At 46.0% G+C, this 27,000-nt stretch overlaps 1 protein-coding gene across 2 annotated transcripts in view; it reads left to right on the top strand.

Moving 5' to 3' along the window:
• The first annotated feature begins 9,329 nt into the window (after positions 1-9,329).
• Positions 9,330-27,000, top strand: part of ITPRID2 (ITPR interacting domain containing 2) — a 43,342-nt gene continuing 25,671 nt past the window's right edge. The window contains exons 1-9 of one of the 2 annotated variants that reach the window (XM_075511444.1): positions 9,330-9,505; positions 9,911-10,198; positions 10,348-10,396; positions 15,924-15,973; positions 16,826-16,882; positions 19,629-19,665; positions 20,957-21,055; positions 21,573-21,781; positions 22,713-23,404. In XM_075511444.1, coding sequence (XP_075367559.1) covers positions 9,970-10,198; positions 10,348-10,396; positions 15,924-15,973; positions 16,826-16,882; positions 19,629-19,665; positions 20,957-21,055; positions 21,573-21,781; positions 22,713-23,404 — 1,422 coding nt within the window. In that variant the 5' untranslated portion in view covers positions 9,330-9,505; positions 9,911-9,969. Of the gene's footprint in view, positions 9,506-9,550; positions 9,685-9,910; positions 10,199-10,347; positions 10,397-15,923; positions 15,974-16,825; positions 16,883-19,628; positions 19,666-20,956; positions 21,056-21,572; positions 21,782-22,712; positions 23,405-27,000 lie in introns of those variants that run through there. The other variant, XM_075511445.1, reaches the window with a different exon arrangement.

The raw sequence follows: 27,000 nt of genomic DNA, 5'->3' as shown, positions 1-27,000 counted from the left end.
TGGGAGAGGAGTGGCTGGAGAGCAGCCGTGCAGAAAGGGATCTGGGGGTGCTGGTTGACAGCAGGCTCAGCGTGAGTCAGCAGTGTGCCCTGGCAGCCCAGAGGGCAAACCGCACCCTGGGGTGCATCAAACCGGGGGTGCAACATAACCAGCCGGTCAAATGAGGTGATTATCCCACTGTATTCAGCGTTGGTGCGGCCTCACCTCGAGTACTGTGCACAGTTCTGGGCCCCACAATTTAAGAAGGATGTTAAGGTCCTTGAATGCATCCAGAGAAGGGCAACAAAGCTGGTGAAAGGGCTGGAAGGCATGCCCTGTGAGGAGTGGTTAAGGACTTTAGGCTTGTTTAGTTTGAAGAAAAGGAGGCTGAGGGGCAACCTTGTCGCTCTCTACAGCTTCCTGAGGAGGGGAAGTGGAGAGGGAGGTGCTGATCTCTTCTCCCTGGTATCCAGTGATAGGACGCATGGGAATGGTTCAAAGCTGAGCCAGGGGAGGTTTAGACTGGATGTTAGGAAGCATTTCTTTACCGAGAGGGTGGTCAAACACTGGAACAGGCTTCCTAGAGAGCTAGTCAATGCCCCAAGCCTGTCAGTGTTTAAGAAGCATTTGGACAATGCCCTTAACACCATGGTTTAACTTGGTCAGCCCTGAAGTGGTCAGGCAGTTGGACTCGATGATCATTGTAGGTCCCTTCCAACTGAAATAGACTGTGCTATTCTACAGAAGGGTCAAAATAGTTTTAACATTAATAATATTTTTTTAACATAATTCAGGTTTTGCAATGCTAGTAAAGCCTAACAGATATATGAGCAGTGTTTGAAAGCTGAATTCCTGCTGTTGTCAGGAAGCCATGACTCAAGGCGCACTGACCCATCCCTTCCCATCAACAACAGAAGCCTTGGTAAAAGTATGTCATGTTCTTATCCTTTAGGTGGTGTGTTCTGTAGCATCTCCCCTAATCAAACTAACTCCTAACTTATTTACACAAAAGGCAGAGTCCTTATCTTTAGCAGGGCAGTTTTTTCTCACCCTTCCATATCTACTGCCCTCAATTTTCTAGCTGTGATAATCAAACCATTCCCGTACTAAGTGACTGTGTACTTGGCGAGAGGCACAGGTACTCGGGTAGGTATGAGAGAGCTGGCTAAGTGCAGGGAAGTGGGAAATAGGAACTGCGGAAAGAGCGAGCTCTGGGGGCTTAACCAGCCTCGTAGGGAACATGCAGACTTTGACTCTTCCCGGTGTGCAGCAAAGAAGGGAAGTTTTCCTCTGGTTGACAGCTAATTTTAAAGAGATGAGTTTATTTCTTTGGACACTTCACTTGGTCTTCCAGTTAATATTTTAATCTCTTAAATGGATGGGAAAAATCGCTGGCAGAGTTCAGGGCTTGGAACCACGTGAGTTGGAATTAATTAATATTCCCAAAGGCAGTATTAATTTAGCACCAAAAGGGGGCTGAGCAGATAAAACCCTCTGAGAATTTAGCACCAGAAGGCTTGAACTTCCATGTAATGGAATAATTTCTCTGAGCAGCTCAGGTTCTGTCCCCATTTAGTTTTGGCGTCATGTTTACCACTACCAGCCTTGCTACGCTCTTTAAGGAGCTAAGTTTAAAGTTAATGAGACTTCTGTGCACAAAGGTTTTGCCAGCCTAGACCGTAGACACCAGAGGTACCCGATTAGTACAAAATGTGACGCTTTTGCAATTTGGCCTTCTGCCCAGTGGGAGCTACTTCTGTTGACCACATCAAAAGAATTCACGTAAGTCACCAAAGAATTGCAGGCCAGGAATGGCTGTTGGTTGCTACTGGATCAGACCAGCTTCTGACCAGTCAGCTAGAGAAATATCCTGTACTCCGAACACTGGAGTATCCATTTATAAACATTTAAAAATATATACGACAAGATGGAGTTGTTAGACTGGAAAATCTGCTTTAGCATGATACCATCTGACCGTTAAACGTCTACGGAAAAGGGTTGAAATAGCATAGTGAGTCATCAAGGAGTTATTGAACTGTGTAAATAAATCTTTCTTTAGAATTTATTGATCAGTGTGGAAGAGCTCATGAAACAAAATATGCCTTTTTGTCTTTAAGCAGCTTCACGCAGGAAGTCTGGCCTTTACACAATTCTTTGACTACCCCTAAGTCCAGAAGTAGTTACTTTATGTATACTGGAAGAAAAACTCTTTATTTTCTTCCTTTTATTCCAGCTTCGTTTTAATGGGATTATAAACTGACTTTTTAAACATAGATAAATTTTTCTTCCTTTTCCTGCTGCAATATTCTTTAATTGACAGCCTGCTGTTGGCCAAGTGTTAGCTCAAACGAGCTGTAACGCCTGGATCCCCTCCCTCCGTGCGGGCTCTCCCTCCCTCCCACCCACCCACCCACCTCCCATGCTCCTGCTGCCAAGGATCGGGCTGATACCGATGCCATTCTGAGCTGCATTGTTTGAACTGATGTCTCAGTACTGAGCGAATGAGATTTATAGCAAATAATGTGAACACGCCAAGACCGTCTAGCCCATCTTAGCTGTGGTTTTGCTTGGGAACTCTTCCTGTTTTCCGTTTAGAATTTTCTCCCAATGTTTTTTGTCCTACCACTGGTCACAGCTATAGGATAACTTGGTCAACGCCTTAAAGTCAAGAGTATTATCACTCTGGAATTTCTTGTACTTCCCAAGGAAAGGAAATGCATTCATTTTAGAGCTAAGTCAAGCCCACAGGTGAATTGGCACATTAGGTAAACATCTGACAGCACATTTTTGTAACTAGCTGGTCACGCACGCTGAGCTGTTCAGTTCCAGACGACAAACGAGGCACGTGTCCTCTGGGCTTGCTCATACACAGCCTTTGTGTGGACTTGGCGATAAGGAATGATTCTCAAGCTCATATTTCATGTTGGTTTATTTTAAATCTCAATTTCCTAAGAAAATGAGATTATATAGATTATTTTCGTCTCCTCTTGTCATCATTTCTGAACTCACTGGCCAATTTCAGCCCAATTCTAGGGAGGGAAGAGGACTCGATGATGTTCGGTTTTCATGAAATGTATGTTTCATGTAAGTTTTCATGTAAGTACGTTTCATGAAACAGATAGTTGGACAGCTGAGTGGCAAAGGCTGTACCATGAAATTGCTCATTATCGGACAATAGGCAATATATGAAAGAGAGACACATTACAAATGCTCCAATGATGGAAGGCTTAGTGGGAGCAAAAATATCCAACCACAAAACCTAAATCCATAGGACACTTGACTGCCTTCATTCTGGAGCTGATAAAACTTTATTTCACTGATTCATTGCAAAAAATCCATCCAGTGAGTTTTCTAAATGGATTTGGAAGGAAATGCATGGTACGTTGGTCAGACCTGGATGTGCTGGGTTCCCTTGTTTGTCTTCCTGCAGATCACTGTTTGACAGTGGACAATGTGACAGCTACTCCATACCTCAATGCACGTTAAAAAGCTTAATTGTTCTAAATATGCACAGCTTTATCAGCGATCCCAGTGAGGGCAGAAATAGGACTCAAAATATTAGCAGAGTGCTTTTGAATGTGAAGAATAAGGTAAAGAAAGATCTTTTAAGTGCAGGTAAATATCTCTCTCTCCTATTTTTCATGGGTAGTTCCTTTATCAGCCATTTGGAACACACAACATTTAAAACTTATGAGGAGGAACAGTATTTAGAAATGAAATTACTGTCTTAAAGTTCTTCAACTGTAAAAGTAGAGCACAGTATCCTGTAGTATAGGGTAGTATAGGATACAGATGCATAAACGGACACAGTCCCAACGCCATAGTCTCATAAGGGTGGTGTTCAGAAAGGGAATGAACACAGTCGCTAGAGTTAAAGAAAGACAGCATTGAATGAGGAAATTCACAGAATCAGCTTTAAAATTAAAATGAACCACAACCTTAATTTCCTGCATCTGTGGATTTATTTCCTTAGCCTGCTCTCTTGGCAAGGATATTAATGTCTTCAAAAATTACAGCCACCCACTGACACAATTCACTGACATGAAGTGCCTTTACATCTTGGAAGATTTAAAGCCACTTTTACTCTCTCCTCTTCTCCATGGTGTTTTTTTTCGTACATTTATGTATACTTGGCCTCAGTTCCCTCTATCTGATTTGGTGGTGCAGCTGTAATCCACCTCAGTACAGATATCCGGCTCTTCCTTTAGAAACTTCCCCTTGCTATGCTATAGCTCTTGTAAACGCCCTGACGGAAGTGGGTTTTTTTCCTCCTTCCTCCTGCTGCAAGAGGTCCCAGAAATACAAGTCACTTTATAAAACAGACAACATTTGGTTTGAAAAGAGCCTAAAGAGATGTAGTTTTGCATTAACTTTAATGCATGTGTTTCTCACCTTATAGAAACATCATGCATATCATTCATGTATAAACAAAATGACTGGCAAAGCCATAGAGGCTGTCCTAACATTTTAATTTATTGGAGTAAAACTGCCAGGTTATTTTCCATCCTTTCTACTCCATATATTTGAGAGAGAACATCTGTCTGGTAACAGTGATGGTTCCAAATCAAGTATATGATTTTCTTCTTTACAGAGAAAGATACTTGAATGACACTCCAGATGTTATTACCTTTGACTTGCAACATTTCATTTCAAATATGTAATTTTAAAAATGAAAATTTAGAAAAAATATGAAATGCATAATATTATTGTTTCGTGGCATCATTTTTATTATTTATTATCTTACGGCATATGTATTTCATAGGATGCAAGGAGACATTCTGTTCTGCCTTAGCAATAGAGTATTCCAGCTACTCAGTTTGGTTCCTGCAAGCCGAAATGATACGAAACAAGTGATGTTTCCTTTAAGTATGTTAAGAAAATCTTCAGGGTCTAAAATGGCAGATATTCTTGGCATGGTCAGCGTCAGCACTGAGAGACAAGGCTCTCAAAAGGCCTAAAACAATAAATAGATAACGGCCTACAAGACCCTCACCCCCTCCCAAAAAAATGAGGCATTTCCGCTGACACAGAGACGAAGCCTACAAATGCTCTGTGGGAGAAAGAGATGCTGGTCGGTCCCCTGCCATCGCCAGAACAGAAGGACCAGGGAGGTGAGATGCACTTGGAGAAGCCGGGAAGTTGCCAGTGCGACCTGAAGAAGAGCCAGCAGCACCTTCCCAACCACCATCACCTCGGAGGAGCTCTGCAAAGACTGACCTCCAGCCTTTTGCTGTCGTTTACAGATGCAGGATGTGTTATGGAGAAGTTGGGAAACCAAACCACCCATCCCTGCAGCGGGCAATCCAAACTAAAATACTGCAAAAGGCAGCGGCAGGCCCTTTCCCTTTGACGTGGAATAGATACTACCCATGTCTGGGCAGGTTGTCTTTTTCATTTATAACAGAGGCCTCAGTAGACTTTCAGTTTTTTTAATAATCTTGGCTCAGAAAGAAATAGCTTAATTTAACAAAGTGCATTTACTAAAACGGAGCTGTGGAAACTTTAAAGATGTACATGACACTGGGTTGTGTGTTTCCTCACGCATTCTCCTGCTCTTAAACACAGACCCTGCCAAAGCAAATAACTGCACAGTATTTGTCATAGCTTTGTTACTATGTAGGACTAGTTTTTGTTAAATGCTTGCTAAGGTGAGCTATTTGTTAGCTCCTTCTCTCTTCTGTCTGGAAAAAGCCAACAACTTGGAAATCCAATTGTGGTCATGAAATGTCGCTGACTTGGAGCTGCCTGTCCCAGGATCAGACCTACGGTAGGCAGCAGCATGCAGTTTCTCCCCTTGTCAAGAACTGGTTCTCACTGCCATGTGAAAGTCCAACAGAGGCTTTTGTCTATTGCACCACTTCTCTAAATGCTACGGCCTTTAAAATTGCTCCCATTCCTTCTGTCAAAAGAAGGCACTAGGCACATAGAGAGTTTTGCTTGATTTTTTGTTTGTGGTTTTTTTTTTTATTTTGGGGTGTAAGCCTATTCCTAATTACCCTGTCTAGAAGCTTCTGTATGTGTCATCCACTCACGCGGTCATAGTGTCCTCTCCATGGCGAGATCTGTGCAATGGGGCTTTGGGGACTGATTGACAGCACGTCGTCCTGCTGCGGATGGTTGTCCTGGCGGGGCGGGCTTAGCCCTCTGCTGAGCTGGAAAACAGAGGAAACAGCTTCCAAATCTGGCCAGTCCAGACCTCACCAGCACCTCTTGATCCCGTTTGCTCCCATCCTCCTCCGGCACTGGATGTCTGTAGTTGCTGGGGAGGCAGCAGAGGAAGAAGCGCAGGCTCTGACCGTGCCACCAAGGGCCCAGCTACGTAGCCTGTAGATATTTCTTTGGTTTCCAGAGGCTTATCCCTATCCCTCCATGCAATATGGAGGGATATAGATAAATTGTGTAATCCTTCCTGAACAGCGAAGGATCTCTTGATGTACAGATCTAGCAGGAAACGATCTGCTCAAAAGCACGGGGAAGCCTAGCCCTAGTATAGCAGGAAAGCTCTACTCACAATGCACTCAGACATGGGAAGAAGTCCCCAAGGGAACTGGTGGAAACACCTCATTTATGTCTTTTTGAATTATGTAGGAATGTATTTTTTTAGACCATTCTGTATCTGAAAGAATCCTCTGCAGGCAAAATTTGAATTAAGTCCTCTTCAAAGGTTTTTGCTCTTTCAAGAACAAAAGACAGAGACTTAGTGGCATTCCTTGGGCTAAATTGTATCTGTGTGCGTGTATTTATATGCACATTTATATATTCAAGGCCAACCCCCAGATGACAAACGTGAGAGTTCTTTTATTATTATTCTTAAAATGTGTGTGTGTTTTTTACTGCGATGCCTAGTAGTACTGTTAATGGTGCTGTGGTTATAAATCGTCCTTTAGACATTTATAAGGTAGTGTAAATCACAATTTCTCCCTTATCTAGTTACTGTCTATGCATTTTTTATTTGAATAGTTTCAGAAATAATTTGGGAAAAAAGAAGTTGGTCTGATTTAAATAACGAGATGACTTGACAGGATTTATTTCTTTGAAGTACAACTAACAAATTACATTCTGAAGCAAGAGAAGCTTTTATTACAGAACAAAACCACCTTTTGGTTACAAGTATTAAAAGAAGTAACAAGCCAGATGTTTTCCTTAGAAAAAAGTTCTACTTAATATAGGAACTGAGTATGCAATCTTTACTCATATAGAGTCAAAGGGAACCTGCTGTGATGGTATGAAGGTGCAAGTGAGAGTCCAGCGCTGTACGTGGCAGGACTTCATTGCAGAAAGCTACTGGCTGCTGTTTACATTTCAAACATTCTCTGAGTAAGTGTTGTCACAACAGACAAGCAATTATAGACAATAATGTCAGTAATTTGTGGATTAAGAACTCCTTAAGGATGTATTGGCACGGCAGACAGTAGCTGCTTTTAGCTTGCAACTGTTCACCCTTAGCCGTGCCAGCGAAACTGTTACTTCCCAGAAGCTATTGTGTTCCCTCCGAGGCAGCAAAACAATAGCAGGGGTTAAACTTCTCCCTGTCCACCCTCCCGCCTCCAGGCCTCTCCAACAGCTCTCACCCAGACAGCTTAACCTCAGAGTCATTTTTAATAGATACATCTATTTATGTATACTCACGAAATAGAAATATCGGCCATTGTGTCGAAGTAATGCTGTGCTAGGTTCTCGCCAACAAACCCAGAAAAATCAGATTTTAAGATTCCAGTCCTGTAAATACACCTGCGAGGAACTCCAGCTGGAGGCCAAGCCCCAGCACGCCGTGGCGGAGGGTGCGGGACACGTGCCGACCCTCTGACTCACCCCTCGGGACACCCGTGGCTCAGCACACGCTCCGTAGTACCTTATGCAAAAACATGTAGCGTGTGAAACATGCCATGCTGAGAAAATGCTGATCATTTTGATGATCAACAAGAGGGTTCAAGTGTAGTTTGTTCTTTTTTTTCCAAAATACCAACATTTAAAAATACAATCCTGAAACACCTATGGCAACGAACACTTTCGGGGGCAAATTAAATACAAATACACTTTCTTTGTGCTACTGTTCTTCTGTTTTAATCTCAACACAATGCATTCAGAAAACTAGAGTGTGTTTAGGAAAATGGCTCGTGATGAGGAGAAATTAATCTTAGGAAGGCTATACATATGTAAAGTAGGGGATGGGTTGGAGGGGTTAGGAAAAAGAAGAAATGCGTTGCTCTCATCAGGTCAAATTTTTTTTGTAGGGGAAAAGTGCAACGGAAGTTCCTTGATAGGTTTGAACTAGAAAGCTGGAAAATGAAAGGATGTTTACTGAGCACCATTAACCTGGTACTTCCATAGGCAGATTTGCCTTTAAACAAAAAGTATCCATCTCGTGTGCCTGCCTGCCAATGCCAGCTAAACCGCCAGAGGACTCTGGTCCTTTTTGCTGTTTGTGCTTAGTAATTCAGCACCTTTTCCTGAAGATGCTGTAAAAGACCTTTTTAAAAAGCTTATTTCTCCCAGGCGCCATGGCTGGGGGCGAGCTTGCCCGGCACGCAGGGTTCAGTCGAGGCGGCAGGCCGAACCTGCGCGGGGAAGCCGTGGGCTCCCGCTCCCCAGGGCAGGCACGGACTGGCCTGGTACGCCCGCAGGGGCTGGCCCAGCCACGGCCACCGGCAGGTCAGGGGCAGCCAAGGCAGGCTGCCCGGTGCAGGGCGCTCGCTGCAGAGACCTCGGCCGGCATCTCAGCGAGCAAGCAGGAGAGAGCGGTTGAGAAACAGCTCTCCGTCCCTGACAGTCAAAGCGGCCTTTTGTACTACACGTCCTTCCCAGACACGGGGACTCATCTTTTGCTGGGTTTTCAGTTTATTCTGGTCGCTTGAGTACACCGTGAAACAGAAGATAAAGGCTTCAAGTGCACCTGAGACGTTAAGAGACGCTGCTTGGTACTGCGGTGTCCCTGCAGACGTCTGCCCGTGGCCGAGCAGAGGCTAACCTGATTTCGCACCCCTGAAAACGAGACAGAAAGTGGTGCGCGCCCAGCCAAGCTACTTGTCTTCTCGTGCCTTCCCTCTTCCCAGCGCTCCCGTTCCCCGAAGAAAAAGCGTCACGAATACTCTTCTGCCTGCTCTGCGTGTGTTTTGGTTTGGAAACATCCCTCGCATGCCCGCGGCGGGCCGGCCCGGCCCAGGCCGAGGCGCGCCGCTGAGCCCGGCCAGGCCCAGCCTTCACGCCAGCGCGGGCGGGGCAGGGTGCCCTCCCTGGGGACCGCAGCCCTCCCGCCGCCTCCCCGGCCGCGCTGCCCCAGCGCCGCCCGGCCCGAACCCCCGACCCCCGCACCCCTGCCCCGAGGCGGCTTCGCCGCGGCCGCGGGCCGGCCCGGGCGGCGCGGGGCGGCGCGGCGGCCCCGGCAGGAGGCGAGCTGCCGCCGGCCCCGCTGCCATCACGTGGCCGCCGAGTTTTCTCCCCGCAGCGGTATGAGGAAGTCACAGCCGCCGCCGCCGTCCGCAGCCCGGGCGGGCGCAGCCTCCGCCGCCTCCCCGCGGCGCGATATGTGAGTACCCGCGGGCAGCGGCACCGGGCCGGGCCGACCCTAGCCCAGCCCCCTGCCCTCCCGCTGCCGTCCCGGGCTGGCGGCGGGAGCCGGGCGGGCCCGGGGGGGGGCGCTGCCGGCGGCGGGGCCGGCACCTGCGGGGCCGGGAGCGGCCGGCCGGGGGAAGCCGCGGGGCGGCGGTGAGTGGGTCTGGGGGCGGGCCGGGGTGTGATCGCGGGTGGGGTGGGGTGGGGTGGGGTGGGGTGGGGGGGTGTGAGCGCGGGGCGGGGCGGCGGCGCTCCCGCGGGGCTGCGCGGACGGCGGTCCCGCGCCCCCCGGCGGCCCGTCCCCGGCCGCGGCCCCTGGACGGGCGGCACGGCTCCCCTTCCCTTCGCTTCCCTTCCTTCCCTTCCCTTCCCCCGGCAGGCTGGCTCTCTCCGGCACTCGCCTCCCGGCGTGAAGCCCCCGCCGGCGCCGCAGCCCCGATGGAGGAGCCCGCGGCGGCGGAGGAGTGGCAAGGGGCGACCCAGAAGAGGAAGGCCTGGGCCAAGAGCCGGGACTCCTGGCAGGCGTCGGAAGCGGAGGATTTCTCGGCAGCGGCAGCGGCGCTGGCCCGCGGCGAGGAGGAGGAGGAGGAGGAGGAGGAAGAAGAGGAGGAAGAGGAGGAGGAGGAGGATCTCGCCGGCGGAGAGCTGCCGCTGGCCGCAGAAGCAGGTCAGTGCCGGGGCCGCAGCCCGCGGGCCCCTGGGACCCCCGGGACCCCCGCGGGCCGCAGCGGGGCCGGCCTCGGAGGGCCGCGATGGGCCGCCCCTGACGGACGGGCCGTGACTGACGGTCAGTTTTTCTCTCGCTCTGCCCCAAAGGCCACAGCGTTCCCAACGAGAAGATCGCGATATGGCTGAAGGACTGCAGGTGGGTGCTCCCGCCGAGCTGCCCCTGCCGTCCCGCTCCGGCCGCGGCGGCCGCCGGCGGGTCGCTGCGGCTGCGGGGCTGGAGCCCGCGGCCCCACGGTGGCCCACGCGGGGTGGCGGGCCCGGCAGTTCGCAGGTGGCGGAGGGGAGGAAATCTCGGCGGCGTCCTCTCCCGTGGGCTGGCGTTGGGCATCGCTGCGCTCTGGGGCGGTGCTGGTCACCGGCGCTGCCGGGGCCCTTCCCGGAGTACAAGTACCCTTCGGGCTTCTACGGGCTACACCTCCAGTCGGGGTTACGAGGGGAGCAGCAGTGTATGTACCTGTAGCTAGAGAAGAGCTGGCTTTTGGCACCTTTTCTCTCCTTGGTGTCTCATGTAATGAGGCTGAAGACTTTCAGCCACTGGGGAGGAACTCAGTTTAGGGTAAGGAAGGCAGCAATATTTTGGCAGCTGCTCCGTTTCTCACTGAGGGGCTCCAGTTTAAAGCCTCCTGTTGCCTTGCCTGGTTTTTGCTGCAGATTTAAAGAAACAGAGCTCACACGGCAATGGCCTCTGTGCTTAGGGGTCTTAAATAGCGATGGCACAATTTAGACTAACTTGATTTATCCAAGTCTCTCCCCATGTCTGCCATACGGACTGACATCCTTAACTTGCAACGTGGTATATATATTCCATGGTTCTGTTACTATTACAAAATACTTCCTCGGTGTTTGGAACAGGCTGGCGGCATTACTTTTTCTTCATTCTCAGTCACATAAAAGTGTAAATGCTACATCCAGTAGCAGCTGGTTTTGTCCCATCTTTTTCTCCATTCAATCCTAGCAGCCCTTGGAGCCAGAGCGGATGGGGAGAAGCTAACAATTAGCTTTCCAGTGGTTAACAATGACATTTCAAGACCTCCCCTACTTGATACTTCTGGTTTCCTTCTCCTTTTGAGAGCAGCTACGTTAAGATGAAAATGTACGTCTGAGATTAGCTGTGCCTTTGCGATCTTTTGAGCTGAGCTTACTCCCATAACTGAAGTGTGGATTGCTTTATAGCTACGGGGTCCTCGGTATAGTTTGCTTTGGATATCTACAGGCTGTGCCTTGGAGGGGGTGTTGGCAGCTAGAGACTTGAAATCATACTGTATCCCTAAAATAACGATGTTCAGACCTGACAGGCCTTTCTTCCAGAATGCCAGAGTGGGAGAAGATTTTTCTGACTTTACCTGAAATCTGGTGTCCTGTTGGTCTAGCAAAGTATATCCTTAAAAATAAGTGTTATGAATTCAGTGCTTTATTAGAAGTATTTTTTGAGCAGGGATGGCAAAAAATGGAGGAGTGGAAGGGGAAGAGGCACCTGAGGGAGAAATTCTTACTAATGCTGCAGTGCCACTTCTCTCCTTATCTGCAGGATTTCTGTCTAGAACCTTCCCTGGCCTGTGATCCTTGCCATTTCTGTACAGATTTGAAGGAATAGCACAAAACTGCAAACTGACAATGTGAACATCTAATAGATGCTCACAAATCTTGAGTAATAACGCAAAGCTTGCAGTTTTATTCCTGTGCTCTGGTAACTATCTGTTGTTAAAACTGGCACCAAATGCTTCTGTGGAATGTGTTTGCATCTCTGGCAGTTGATTCCCAAATTATGGGAATCTTATTTTACACTCTATTTCCATATTTTACACATAAGGAAAAACAGTACGAGTTTACCCTTTTGCTAATATGGAGATGCAAATTTAGTTAATGCATGTTTGTGAAACCCATTGTGGGCCTTCCACAGAAGTATTTTAAAGTATAGCTATTTACTGTTGTAAATCTTTTCAGAAGAATCTTGTGTTCTCCGCAGAAGGATAAAATTTGCATTTTTTTTAAAGATCTCTTAAACCAAAGTGTTCTGACTCTGTAACGTGCAGAGTGCATGCATAGCTGGGAGGTGCGATCCCAGCTGCCTGCAGTAGTGCGCAGTACCTTGTGTGTTAAAACTGCAGAATGGTTTCATTTTTTTTATATCTAATATACATGCGAGCAGTAGCTAGCATGTGCAGTAACATGATAAGTCAACTTGCACTGTTGTAACGTGACTATGTATAGAAACCCTGAACTGATTGTCTCTTCATAAGAAAGTAGATAGGAAAAGAGGGCAGCGTAACAGATGACAGACTAGCCCTACAGATACTACAGCACGTTGTTTAAAAAAGAATACTTAAAACCAACAGTTGTTGTGAAATTTACAATTGTTGTCCCTCAAAATTCTTATTTGTTTAATAACATTGTTTTTGCTATGGAGCTTTGATTGCTACAAAGTGTGGGCAACATATGCAGACTGAGATTCTGTTTCTGGTCCATTGCACAACCTCATTCTTACAAGTTAGCTCTGTTGCAAAAATATAACCGTTACTACAAGTGAACATTCAGTTACTAAAATAAAGCATTTTCTCTGTTACGTATTTTCTAAAAGCAATCCTCCCCATTTTGTCTCAGTTTCTATAAGCTTTTGTGAAATGTACATCAGCAGAAAATTGGCACTTTCAAAATCTCATTTTCTGGTTTGAGTTGGCAGCAGTACAAAAAAACTTAATATGAACCCACTGCATAAATAGATCTGCTTATAAGATCTCCTTTGTTTGTTTCCAAAAGCATCGATAGTGTTATAATATAGATAAAAAGAATTACTAGCTGTCCCTTGATATTCACGTTAGCGGTTTGGGGCTCTTATTACTTGGCATCTCTGTTTCACATCTGCTTTGGAGGAGAGAGGAGGGTTCCTAATATCCCATGCTATTTAACTTGGTAGACACATGTTTTTTGTTTAAAAAAAACCCCAAACAATCAACACTAAAGCCAAAAAAAAAGCACGTATGTATCACACTGTGATAAGAAGTATGGAGGCTTAAGAAATGTCAGAAGTTACCGAAAGTTTCTGGTTCATTCATGTTTTGGGAATCGCATGCCTTTGACAAGGATATCCTTTGCTCTCTCCCTGGTACTTTGAAAAGGCATTTTGAAGTAATAAGAAAGCCTACAAAGGTTTTTAGTTTTAACTCTTGTAAAGCTAAGACAGGAAACACAAGTGTTTGTGTTATACTGGTAGAAAAGAAGACATTTTTGTCAACTCTATGGTGACGTGTATTATTTTGATTGAGTATATTTAAACTCTGCCAGTAATACAGGGGATGCGGGAGGTATTTAGGAGCCATCTCCTGTAGATATGCAGGAAGCGAGTTCTTGAAATGCCTCAGAAAGAAGAGATTTTTTTTGCTTCAAGTTTTAAAATAAACATGGCTCCTGCCCAGTTAAGGCTTTAAAAACTGAGTTTTAAACAATTTCACAGCACAGTGCAAAACCCTTGTCCCATTCCTGAAGACCACCCTACCACAACTGGTAGCTGAGCAAACCAGCCTCTGGAATGAGAGGAAGCCTTGAGGCTGCATACGGTCCTCTTACCTGCTCAGTACCCATGTCCCGTGGCAGTGTGGGCATCAGAGTTCATTCAGTTCTTTTGCAGACCGATATTGAGATAAGTTATTGCCATATATGTTAAAACACAATAATAACTGAGTGAATGCAAATGGAAAACCATAGGATCCCTTGATCCAGGCACGCGCCTGCTTACTTGCTCTTTGCTCTGGCTGCCCTCCGCTTGCTGTTGGCCTCCCCGCGCTGCTCCTCGCCAGCGGCCGTGTGGAGGCTGCCGGGACGTGCTGGGGACCTGCTGTGATGCACCTCTGGCAGGGAGACGTCGTCCTGAGGGCCCAGCGAGTGGAAAGGTCCCCCAGCCCTAAGCTTCCCGAGAGCGCAGAGCTGCTCTGAGGCAGCGCCAGCCAAGCTGGCTCGTGGGCCTTGCTGGTGAAAAACAGCCTGGCACAGAAAGGCAGAGCTGTCTGTGCTGTTGTCCAAGAGGATTTTTGTGTGGATACTTCTCCCTTATTTCAACTCGTATTGTGTCTAGTTCTTAAACGCAAGTTTTTCAGAGGCAGCTGTGCCTGTGTGCAGCAGTGCAAGCAGGGCAGCAGATGGGTGGTTGACAGGGCTGCTTTTCTGGTAGCTGCTAACATGCCGTAGAGGTGAGGGGCTTAATCTCTGAAAGGAAGTGCCAGCTTCGGTGGTTGCTTGTACCGTTTTCTGCCAGCCGGTGCGTGCAGCACTGACCTTGGCTGTCAAAGTCACTGCCAGCAAGTTTCTGCATCGAAAAGGCAGAGCTGTGGAAGTAGCTACCGGGAAGGAGAGGGAGAAGGATGGGAGCGCACCCATCAAAGCCAGAGAGTAAACAACCGGCATAGTTATTACCTCAGAACAGAAGGCTTGTTGTAGCGTGACAGGTTTAGACAATATGCCCTAAGTTTTTCAAACCCTGACAGGACAGACATGCAGAAACCCAGGAGATCTGAGCCTCAGCAGAGTCTGTCGGGTCACCTGAAACACGCTGGTGCACCTGGATGCTCTGGCTGTTTGCCTTGGCGTCTCACCGCAGCGGGGCTTTGCTTCGCTTCGCAAAAAATGCATCGAAGTGAGCTTGCTCCCTATCAGCGGGCCACACGTGGAAAGAGTGAACTCTTTTCAGAGGGGGGAGAAAAATAAGGTTGTGAAGTATAAGGCCTGTTAGAAAGCAGATGCAAACTTTCCTTGCTTAATTTGGCCCCGGCACTAAAACAAATAATGTATCAGAGCACTGTTTACTTTCAGGTCTTTGGGCAGGTTAACGTGTTTGTCTAATTAAAAACCCAGATGAAACGTACATAATATAGGCACGTAAATCATCTGCTTTCCCCTTCTTTATGAGTTTCGTATTTCTGAATTTGTTTTGGGCTTTGAGAGTTAATGCTGCGCTGCTTAATAGTGTCGGGCCTTTGGTTAAGCGGGTCTCGGAGACAAGATGTGGAAACATCCAGCTAGTGTCAACAACCGGAGCGTGAACCCAGAGAGGGACTGGACCCGTCATTTGTGCGGTTGCTGCTGCTCCTTTTGGGCACCGTGAGGTTCAGCAAATCCCCTGCCCTTCAGGGAGCAGCAATAGGAGGGATCATCCAAATAAGAGCCAATGCAAAGAGTCTATAAAGTAGCAGAACTGGCAAGTGACAGCTAACATAGCTGTCAAGATTTTTGTCTTGTTCCTGATCACCAAATACAGCTTTTCAGCCCTCTCTCCAAGAAGTTTTAAATGTGTAGAAAAATGGCAACAGTTTGTGTCATATAAATGAGATTTAATTAGCTCATTCAAAAACCGACGATCATTTTTTCTGGGTGTTTTGCCGAGAAACCCATGATTTTCCTCGAGAGATGGCTGCTGACCCCAAAGCTTTGCCACTGACTGGTGTCTGAGCGTTGCAGTTATTATTAACCTGTTTTGTTGTTTTTCCCTACAAGGCGTATTTGTTCAGAGGGCTGGGGATTGTTTAGGAAGTTACTGCCAGTCCTCAGATGTTTGTGCTTTCTGGGGGCGGAGGGAGGGACAACTGCTGCTATCACAAGCTTGTTACACGCTGGAAGGAAGGACATGAAGCAGCAAGTTTTTAAAGTAGTATTAATCTCTTCTGTGGTTTCAGAACGCCTCTGGGAGCCTCTCTGGATGAGCAAAGCAATCCTCTGTTGAAGGGTAAGGAAAGGCTTTACCTACTGGAATCTCTTTTGCTGGGAACTGTGCTTTCGTGGACCTTCACCTGAGACCTCGGCTCTTTAGCAGCGGCACAAACCACAGCCTAGTCGTCGCTGCTGTTATTCTCACTGTGAAGCAGTTGTGCCTGAGAACTGGAGAAGGGGGAAAAGATCCTGAATAAGTATTTCTGGAGAGTTTAGTAAGCCCTAACCCCCCCCCCCCCCCCCCAAAATGTGCAGAATGGGGAGGTTGTAATTTCTTCTCCGAGCTGGCGAGCATTAGGCAGTCTCTGCCTCTAATAACTCTGGTTGCCACACCTGGAAATTTTACTATCTGAGCAGGTCCGAATACTAAAGTTCAAAGTACAGCGAGAATGTGCAGGTAGTGACAGGGTGCAGAGGAATTACTTGCTGTGCCTGGAGTCTTCGCTTCAACTCTTAATGTGGTAGAGGGAGAGAGAGGGGAATGCCTAAGCTGGAGCCAGGCTCTGGATCCCCCTGGTAAGATGTCTGGGGGGTAGATGATGTAGCAGCAGAAGGCACAGAAGTGCTGGGTGGTACCTTCAGGTTCCCACTTGCAATTAACTTGCAGGTTGACTCGGCAATGTTTCCGAGCACAAAACTAAAGCAGTGTTGTAGTTGTTCTCTTTCAAAATAATTTTTCTATGTTCTGAAATGTAACTTCTCACTTCTTAGTGCGTTTTTAGCGTATTAGTAATGCAGGGATTGTAAATATAGTCTGGTTATATCCTGTTGTATCAACTGCAGTGTCTTTCTAATATCTTTAGTTAAGCTGTTGGAAAGAAAACACTGCAGTATTCTAGTTGTTGAACTGCTAACTGTACATTTTCAGGCATGCTGGTGAGAAATGGAGGAAGTTTTGAAGATGACTTATCCCTGGGAGCCGAAGGTGGGTGTGGCAGGATTATGACTCTTTTTTCTAGCAAAAGAAAAAAAAATTATGCTCAGTCATCTGATTTTTATTTTGAAAGACAGCATTTCCCTTCCGGTCAAAGGCAGTTGATAAAGCTGGCTAGAAAACCAGCATGAAGCACATAGAAAAATGCAGGATGATTTGCTTTTTGAGTTTATTAGACTATTGCTGGTGTTAAACATTCTGGTCTAACCCGAAGGTCAGAGGCAGCCCTGAATTTGTTTCTGCCTTCTCATTTTAATGCCCACAGTGGCAGCACAGCCTGGAGCACTCACTGAGGCTGTGAGAAAGTGGTTTCTCCTACTTGCTCTTCTTGTCCATGGGTTACTTTTGGCAGCCGTGCATGCCCCGCTTCCACTGAATCCCTTGGGAGTGGCATGTGCGGGCTTTTGAAAGAAGGAATGAAATTCTGTCAGCCAAGAGGCAAACACATTAAGGGCTAAGTGCTTTTAAAAATGAAAAGCACAAAAGCTGAGTAAGTAATTTGAATCAGCCACGATATACACTTTGCTGTCGCTAGCTGCTTGCCTTTTCTTTCTCTTCCCTTTTTTAAGGGGAAGGAGATGTGGCTGTTCACGGTGGACTTCTTTGCTAGAAAAAGACTTTGAGCCTCTCTGTTGATCATGGGTTAGAGGTGCCCATAAACAAACAAAAGCACTGTGGATCCTGTTCTAACAGCAGCATCCTGAAATAAAATAGCAAAAAACAGTCTCACAAACTGGGTCCTGGGGTTATCTGCAGGATAGGGGATATAAGACAATATCTGTTTTCAGTGTAAAGAAAAAAAAAAGGCAAAACCACTCCCCCCCTTTAGCTTTTAATGTTTTTTTTGAACTATAGCTTTTGCAAAGTGTCAGAACTCGTATAGTAGAAAGCCCTTTTTTCCACAGAAGTCTTGCCAGTGTTGTCAAAGTAGTGGGACAGGGCCTGGAGGAAGGAAATATCTTTAATTTTTAAAGATTCAAGACTTCTAAGGAAAACAGTTGATCTGATAATGACCTTGATCTGATAATGATGGAGAAGCAGTAAATGAGTCCCTTACTGCAATAGATTAAATAGGATTAAACTTTCTTTCTGACAGTCTTTTCTGCTTGTTAGATTGCCTGCAGTACAAAGATTTCATAGGAAAAGTTTCTTTGTAACGATAATCCAAGCTCTGAGCATGTGGCCAATAATACGAGAGTCAGTAAAACATCATGTCATTTCTTTCTTTTCAATTTTTCCCCTTATCTTTCCCAAGGATTTCTGGTTTTTATGAACCTTTAGCATGATTTAGGCAGAAGGTCGTTTCCCTCTTTTTCAGATGACAAAGGTCCCAACACTAGAATCACTGGCTGATTTTCATGGCTAAGGATGCGGGTATTTCTGCACGGCTTTGTTTCCCATCCGAGAACAAGGGGACAACAGAGCAGCTTGGAGCAGCGCTGCGTCCCCTGCCAGACAGACAGCCCCTTTGAGGCTGGTATGAATGGCCTGCCCTTGTGCATCCGTAGCTGCCTGAATCCAGATACAAGCCAGAGCCCTGTGTGAATGGTCCGGAGGGCAGCGGGCAGGGTTCTGTAACCCCAGCCCCCTACTGAGCTGTTAAAACCCATGGTTTAGCTGCTCACACTAGTCACCAGCTAATCCATGTAGATAGGCTTACCTTCATATTATAGGCAAGAATATAAAAAAAAAGATGTGGCATCTGCGTTTTGTATACATTTAAGTTTCTTCTTGATGCCTCTGAAAAGAAGAGAGAGGTTGTGAGGTTTCCATGTTTGCTCTGTTGCTGACTGTACCCCGCTGGCACAGCGAGCCGAGATGCAGGGTTTTCCTGGCAGCGTGTTTGACATCACTTTGCTCTTTTTGTAGCTGATTCCGAGGGCTGCTATAGCATATGCACGCTCCTTGTCTCTCTCCTGGGGCAAGTTTGTTAATGTTGAGTCGCCTCTTTGGGGAACTCATAATTTAAGGCTGGCGCTCAACTCTCTGGCTTGACAGGATGTTGATTTTCTGAAAGAATAATGCTGCCTGGGATGTTCCCGTGTGGAGCTGGGCTGATCTGGCTGCAGAAAGTGCTGACTTCCCTGTCGCAGGCTGGTGACCAGGTGCTTGGTACCCGGCGGCCAGCCTCTCTCCAGAGCCCTCTTGACTCCGAGTGCGGCCACGGGTCCCATCGGTGCCGCAGGCTTCACCCAGCTGGTGCCCATGGACTGCACAGCGCGGGCAGCCGGGGCCCTGCCCCACGTCGAGAGCAGACTGTGCTGCTGTAGTTACTAATGAATATAGTCTCAGTACCTGGCCGGGGGGCCAGCTGCCTTTCTCATGTTCTTTACTTTCTCTACTGGAGCAAGCCTCGTGTGCCCGCTTCTCCTCCTCCCCTTCCCACCCGGGAACAGCCCTGCAGCTGGTAATCACGTCTTCAGTTGCAAAGCAATAAATGGTTTATATAACAATTACTAGCTTACCACACGTAAAATTTCAAGTTAATATGATTAATGAGAGTATGTAAACATGTGTCCATGTGAGATTTTATATTAAACAGAGCCTGAATAAACCAGAGCGTCTTTATATCGGCTGTATACTGGAAACACTTGACAATCACATTTATATGGGAAGAGAAGAACGAGGCTTATGTGGGAGTATTGGTAAACGTGCTCGCTGCCTGCTCCTTCATACCAGTTGTGGGAAGTGTAATTCTGAAGAGCTCTGTGTGTAACTTCTTCTTGTTTCTCTACAGCTAATCATCTACGGAGTGATACCCAAATGGACACATGGTAAACATCTTTTGTTTGTTGTTTACTTCAGAGAAATATTCCTACTGGAGGGCAGGAGGGAGAGGGGGCAGTGGAAGTCGTGGAGGCTACCTCAGAGCTAAAGCTCTTCTGGTCGCGCCAGCTTATGTGAGAGGGAAAGAGAAGATCCAGATAGCACAGAAACGGTCATTATGAAATGCAGAAAAAAAAGCAGATTTTTATTCTTCCAGCAGACCTGATGTAGATTTTGGGGTAGCAGGAGGAAAACGGAGAAATGCCAAATCTTCTAAGTAACTTAGTATGGTTTACCTTCTTTGCCTCACTGATCCCTTGCCATTTCAGAGATTTCAAGGAAAAATTAGTTTTACCTTTCGGAGCAGATATCCTTTGGGAGTGGGAAAAAAAGACTTTGAGAGAGCCTGCTTTATAGGGAGAGCTTCGAAATAAAATGTGCTTGACTAAAACCCCTGTTGAGCCTTCAGCAAATACCAGCACAGCCCGTGCGGGCAGCATCCTCGCTACTCCTCCTGAGCCGGGCCCCGTAAATGCGTTTTGAGGTGAATCCTCTGTCTTCTTTGGTTTCTCGGTGGTTGTTCTGGTGTGTGTGTGTGTGTTAGGATTTGTACAGTAAAATTCACCCTGGGAAGGTTTGTCCCCCAGAGAGATTGTCAGTAACGGTATGTTCGAGGCGGAGGTAGCACCTAAGGCTGAGGTGGCTTCTCCAGATGCAGGGAGGAAATAGTTTGGGATTGGGAAAGAAACTGGTCGGCAGTCTTGGTTGGAGCTCGTCTTGCTCCGTTTCCTCCAGCCTGGAGCCTCTTCAGCTTCCCCGGCCACTGCTGGGGTGGCTCACAGCCTTGCGCGGCTGGCAGCCAAGGGTGAGGGGGAGCCGGGTGCCTCAGGCACGGAGAGGTGGTCCTGCCACGGAGAGGTGGTCCTGCCGGAGGAGGCAGTGGCGCGGGGAAGGGCAGGGAAAGGCAGCACAGGGCAGCTCAGCCGAGGCCGGGCTTCCTTGCTGGAGGAGGGTGGGATCGGGGAGGGTGGGGCAGCAAGGGGAGATCAGGGATTTGTTTGTTCAGCTTGCATTTGCCTTTTAATTCTTACCGTCTACGTACATTTTTACTGAGGCATCCCAGGGTTCACTTTTGTTATGGTATTTCAATAAATGACATGGCTAATATAAACCAGATAACACTGAAGGGGAAAAGAGCAATTCAGCAGCGCCGGAGGCTTAGCTCTCCTTCGAGACGGAGAATCGAGTCCCCGAACGAAAGGGGTTTATCACGGGGGTCTTCTCCGTTTGTGTTGACAGCAATGGTGTGCTGGCGAAGGAGCGGAGGCTGCAGTTCCGCCAGAAGGGGAGAAGTATGAACTCCACCGGGTCTGGAAAAAGCAGTGCAACTGTTTCAAGGTAAAAGAGTACTATGCTTTGAATGTGATGGCACAGTTCAGTGGAATTTGGCTGCGTTTTGCTGGCAAAACTTACTTCTTCTGTTCCTCAGTTAAATGGACTTGGCTTGATTTATGTGCGTTGTTGCATTTAGTAGCCAGGAAGGGAATTTTCATTTGGTTGCTTGAAAAACTGCTATTGGTTTTTAGTTGTGGTTTGCAGTAAATACTAACAAGTGGGCCCAAATGTTAGACGTGTCTGAAATTTTAATGACATTTTAAAATCGGAGCTCTGCAGAATAAGGGCTGACTTTATAAATTACAGGATTAGATCTGAGATGTGTCTGGGCCGATGTCTCTGGTGATGTGAACCAAAAGTTCAGATGCAGAGATCTCCACATTTCCTGAAGCAGACTGAGCTGTAGGAGTCAAAAGTTCAATAGATCAAGCTGGCTACTGGGCTGAATTAGCAGTTGGACAGAAGGGACTGGGTCTTAAAAAGAGACAAGTAGATAGTAAACATCTTTTCATTTGTCTAGTGTTTCTGAATTACTGGAGCTTTATGAGGAAGATCCTGAAGAAGTGCTCTATAACCTCGGATTTGGAAGAGATGAACCAGATATTGCTTCAAAAATTCCAGCAAGATTTTTTAATTCATCATCATTTGCCAGAGGGATAGATATCAAAGTGTTTTTGAATGCCCAAATACAGCGCATGGAAGTGGAAAATCCAAATTTTGCTTTAACAAGTAAGTATGTTTTTGAAGGAAAGTTTATTTTTAAGTTTTTGAACTATGTAAACCACCTCAAAAGAAGGTGTATATCTAGTGTTCTGGCAAAACCCCTTTGCAGTCTAAAGGCCAAATTCCATCCAGAATCCATAATAAAACTCTTGCTTCGTCTTAAATGTGGCAAGAGGTGACCATCAGTGTTGTACACATTGGGGTGAGGGGAAGGTATTTATAGTGGAGGAGGGAAATGAAAGGCATCCCGTAAGATATATTGCCTTCTGGTTTGTATCGTTCCTGCTTCTTGCTCCTTGTCTTCTGTTGTAGTGTTAGAGCACTGAAACAAATAGCAATATCCATCTTTTTCTTGTGTTCTTCAGTATCCGGGTGGGATTTTTGAAATCTGTCAGCAGCGACCTACTTCCGTAGTTGTTGAAATCTGGGCCAGTATTTCTATTGACTTGGACAGGAGCTTTGTTATGTCAGTAATGAGCGTTGCTGAAATGAGGGCATAGCTGAAATGTCCTCTTGTAGTTGTAGATGGAGAGAGCAATGCGAGTAACCCTTTTCTTCCTAGCACTTTGTAAATTAACTTGCACTTGTGTACTTGTGTCTTCTTTTTTTTACCGTATGAAAGCTTTCCTTGCTGTTCTCCTTGCGCATTTACCAAACACTCTTGCAAAGGTTTTTTCCATTTTTTTCATGCTCTGTGGTATCACTCCTGTTGCAGGACTAGGCAGTGTTCAGTCAACCTTTGGGACCCTTGATATAAGTAGGAGGAGGTTTGGGGGTGGGGGCAGGCAGAGGTTATGATGCAAATTCCCTCTTCAGATATGAAAGAAGAGCTGTTTCTGAGAATTCAAACCATCATGTAGAGATGGATCAACAGGTCTGGGATGTGATGACAGCAAACATCCTCATAAACTCTGCCTTATGTTTTGTTCTTGTGCAGGTCGTTTTCGTCAGATTGAAGTGCTTACTACTGTGGCCAATGCTTTTTCTTCTTTGTATTCGCAAGTCTCTGGGACTCCTTTGCAGAAAATTGGTAGTATGAATTCAGTGTCTTCCAGCAAAGAGGCATCTAGCCCTCCCCCTTTAAATCGCAGCAATACAGCCAGTCGGTTAATGAAGACCTTGTCTAAGCTCAATCTGTGTGGCACACAGCAAGCTGATGGTAGCGGCTGCTCAACTCCTTCACCTGTTGAAAAAGGGAAAAGTCCAGCTGAACCAGGGAACGAGGAAAATGAGGTTAAAAATGAATCTAAGTTACCAAAACACTCTAAAAAGAAGGACTCTCCCTCTTTTTTGGCTACTGTAAAGGAGGAGATAGCCAGTAGTCAGTCAAATGCTGCGGACACATGTAAACCTGCAAACCTTCCTGCTGGGACTGATAAGCAAGAGGGTACTGTGCCTCCAGCAGATGTGCAAAGCAGCAGGTTGGCAAGCGCCCAGGATGGACAGTGTGAAGAATCTGGTCTTGTGGACTCGCCAAGCCTGAGCAGCAGTTCCAATACATCCAACAGCAGCGCCTCGACACAAAGGCTGCCCGCGGCGTCGCCAGGCAGAGACCCCTGCGCTCCCCTTGCAAACCCGTCCATAATGAATCTAATGCTGCAGCAGAAGGACTCCTTTGAGATGGAAGAGGTAGGTGGAGATAGATGACTTTGTTTTTGCATACAGTTTACATAACTTGCTGGCTGCCAGCAGAGGAATGTTCTCTCTTGTGTAGTTGACAGTGTTTTCTCCAGGAATACTTTAAATTCTCTGAGTGATAGGACAGTTGTCGCTCTCTCTCGGTAGGCTGCTCTAATTGATCCTTTTAATGAAATAACTTGGTGTTGCTGCTGTTGTTGTTCCTGAGAGTCAGCAGGAAAGTTCTCATTCTTTTTTTCATCGAGTTCAGGTAATTGCAGTCACTGGCAAAACTACTAAGAGCTTTTCCTGTGGAAATATCTAAGTTTGCCTTTATATATATAAAAGCCTTTGGTTTTAAATTTTTACTTTGCTTAAATTGCTAACTGGAAATCTTTATTTTTGTTGCCTAAAAGTAACTTCAGTTTATCAATTGATATTGATTAAGGATAAATTTGTGGATGGAGCAGGAGTGTTGTTGCATGAAAGGGAGAGGGGCTGTCAAGTAGAGCGAGGTGCTCATCTTGTGCAACTTTTGGTTTTGATGGCAGTCTACTATATGTTGATTTGTTTGTTCTCTGGAAATTAGCACACTGAAAGTTGCTGTTTCATCTGCCTTTCGCGGTGGCTTAGTTACGCATTCTGTGCTAGCTGCCTTTTAATGTCTTCATAAATGCATGTATCCATTTTTTGATTGATAATTGTCATAAAGGGATTTTAATTCCCAGGCTCCTGTAAGCGATTTGCTTATTAGGCTAGTAAACGCGCAGCCTACAAATTCAAGAATGTAATTTTTTGCATAGACTCATACCTTGAATTGTAAGACCTGCTTTAACTTAAATCAGCAGGTGTGTTTGTGGACACATTTTGAAGTGCTCGCTGTTAACAATTCAGCAGTTAACTTTATCTATGTGAAATAGGTATGTAAAATTGGATTGTGTTTTATTTGGTGAAATGAGTGAAGAAAGCAAGTGAATAGAAAACCCCCAGAGTTTTACAGCGAATGAGGAAATGATGATTTAGTAGATACTATGTCTCGTGTTGTATTGGCACTACAGACTTTTGGGGCTCCTCTAGATCAACTCATGTTGTAGCTGAAGGCACTCATTAAGTAGAAGGAGGTAATCCAGCCTCTCATAGTTCCTGCCCCTTGTTTGTGCCTGTGTGTCATCACCCACATGTTGTGTGGCCATCTTGTGAATCAGAACAAAGGACTGGTCCAGTTGAGAGGGGAAAAAGAAACCCAGTGTATTTTGATTTATTTCATTTTCCTGGCTTAGTTTTCAGCTGGATAATTTTCTTGATCCACTTTGTTGTGTAGCTGCACAGATGTTTGGATTGGCACAATGGGAGGGGTCTGAGTGGCAATGCATTTTGCTATATTCTTGATAGCTGGACTAGTTTCACATATCCCAGAGGAGAAATCCATTTTTTGGTACTCTTGGGCAAAGTTGAAACAACTAATTAAAAAAAAACAAACAAAAAAAGGAATGGAATTTTCCTTCAGAGTGAGTTAGACTGTAAAGGGTTATGACATGAAGAAGACTTGTTAAATTCTGCACAAGCCAAATGCAATGCATTTGCAAAGTTTTGGTTCACACACTTTGCAAGGATGCCAGTGCATAAACACAGCTGTTTTGGCAAGACGACATGCGATGTGGGATGGGATTGCAGTGAATTTTTGTTTATGCAATATAATATATACATATCAACTGCCTTCAGATACCTGGGAGGGAGGGATTCGGTTTTGTTGAAGAAACTTTAGAACAATACCTGGCAGCGTGATTTTATTTTCATGTGTCTCTAAGCAGGGTATAATGAACAATAAAGTGTATTAGAAACAGTGACAATAACTCCTCCCCCCATTTTCCCAGCTTGGCTTGGAGTGCATTCATATGCGTAAGAAAGATGACAGATATATCAAGGAAGCTCTTTCCATGCTTACGAATGCCTTGGAGGTTCGAGCGCCCTTCGGAAGTCTGTGGCTGTGAAGATAGCTAGTGCAGGAGTGAGTCAGGGCAGGATTTCCCCCAAACGCCCGCTCCTGAGGTGGCCAATTACAGTCCCGAAGGTCGTTTACCGGCATCAATATTGACTGAAGGGATGGGGAAGGAGAGGGGAGTGCTCCTGCACGCTCGTCGAGCTGCGCCGTGCGGCGGACGAGGCCAGGATGCTGTCTCCCAGCCAAGGACAGGAGGTGGAGGGTATGTAGATGAGAAGAGGCTTAGCTGTTGGGAGGCTGCAAATTTAGCCATCAGAAACTGGGAGGGTTGAGAGAATCAAGATACCTTTCCTGGAAGGCCAGTTTGATCAAAGGGCCTGTAAGATTACTTGCTGTTCCTTTTTTTTTTTTTTTTTTTTAAATAATTTTTTTAAAAGGTACTTTTCCTAAATTTAAATGGTGAGCCCCTTCTATGCTCCCCTGCATTTGGATAAAATAACCTTTGGCTGGACAAAATATTGGACAAAATATATAAAAAACCCTTTGGTACAGCCTTCATCTCCTAAAGGAACAGAAGCCTCTTGGTTTATTGTGCAAGAGTGATGCTGTTCACTTATTAATGATGCAAAGTTCAGGCCAAGTACTTCTCAAAACTGTTGTAATTAAGAAAATGCTCCCTAGTGGCTACTATACTCACGATATCGATGCAAATATAGCTGCTTCTTTAGCCAAATACTAATCTGGGCTTAAAACCATCAGTATCCTGGTTTTGCATTTTTAAGTTGGTCAAAAATGGAGACGAAAATTTCATTGCTTGGTAATTTTGAAATTAGGCAGACAGCCCGTTAGAGGGAAGGGTTGGGGAGGTAGTTGGACTGGGGATTTTGTGCGTGTAGACTTGCATGTGAACCATTAGGATTTTTCCTGTAGGACACAAAAGAGAAAAAATATTCTAGCTTTTGAACTAAACAAAGGTGTCCCTGTTGAGATTTTAGGCATATTCTTTTCATTGTTTGAGCGGTTGTCTGAGAACTGCTTTCTTAATAAGGCTGTGTTTCACAAAGTGATTAAGTAATAGGATTAATTTTCATGTAGTTTTAAGTTTCCCAGTTGAAATCTGCATGGCTCTGAATACATTATCTTCCTTTTTTGTACTGAAAGACACAAGAAGTATTTCCATGAGTTGTGGCATGGTGAAGTCTGGAGTAGGTTCTGGCAGGGTCTGGGTCCTTCTGGAGGATTGGTGGCTTGTGGGAAATACTTGGTAGGGCAGCAGATGACAATCCTTATGTGCTGACCTCTTGATATATTTTTCTAAATGTATTTTGCTTGTTCTTTATATTCAAATGAGGAGCCAAGAGTGCCGAACGGAAAAGACAGTAGTAGTGTAACGGTGGTCAAAGGTATTTTCACGCGCTTATTTCAGTCTTTCGTCAAAGAGGGACTGAGAACTCTCAGTAGTGTCACCGGATGCGATTTTCTGGTCTTTTTGCACGATGAACGTAACTGGAGGGGAGCCCTGGGCTGTGAGTGAGAGGTGCTGTCCTACAGGGGCATTGCTGAGTACCTGATAAAATAATACTTTTCTTCAAGGAGATACGATTTACTCCCTCAGTCATTATAGGCTGTTGGACTGGAGGAAAAAAAAAACCAGCTACCCCCCCTC

The sequence above is a fragment of the Mycteria americana genome, chromosome 9 (assembly GCF_035582795.1).
Source record: "Mycteria americana isolate JAX WOST 10 ecotype Jacksonville Zoo and Gardens chromosome 9, USCA_MyAme_1.0, whole genome shotgun sequence".
In the NCBI taxonomy this organism is placed as follows: domain Eukaryota; kingdom Metazoa; phylum Chordata; class Aves; order Ciconiiformes; family Ciconiidae; genus Mycteria; species Mycteria americana.
The sequence above is the reverse complement of the archived record's forward strand: the minus strand, read 5'-3'. Positions and strand labels throughout refer to the sequence as shown.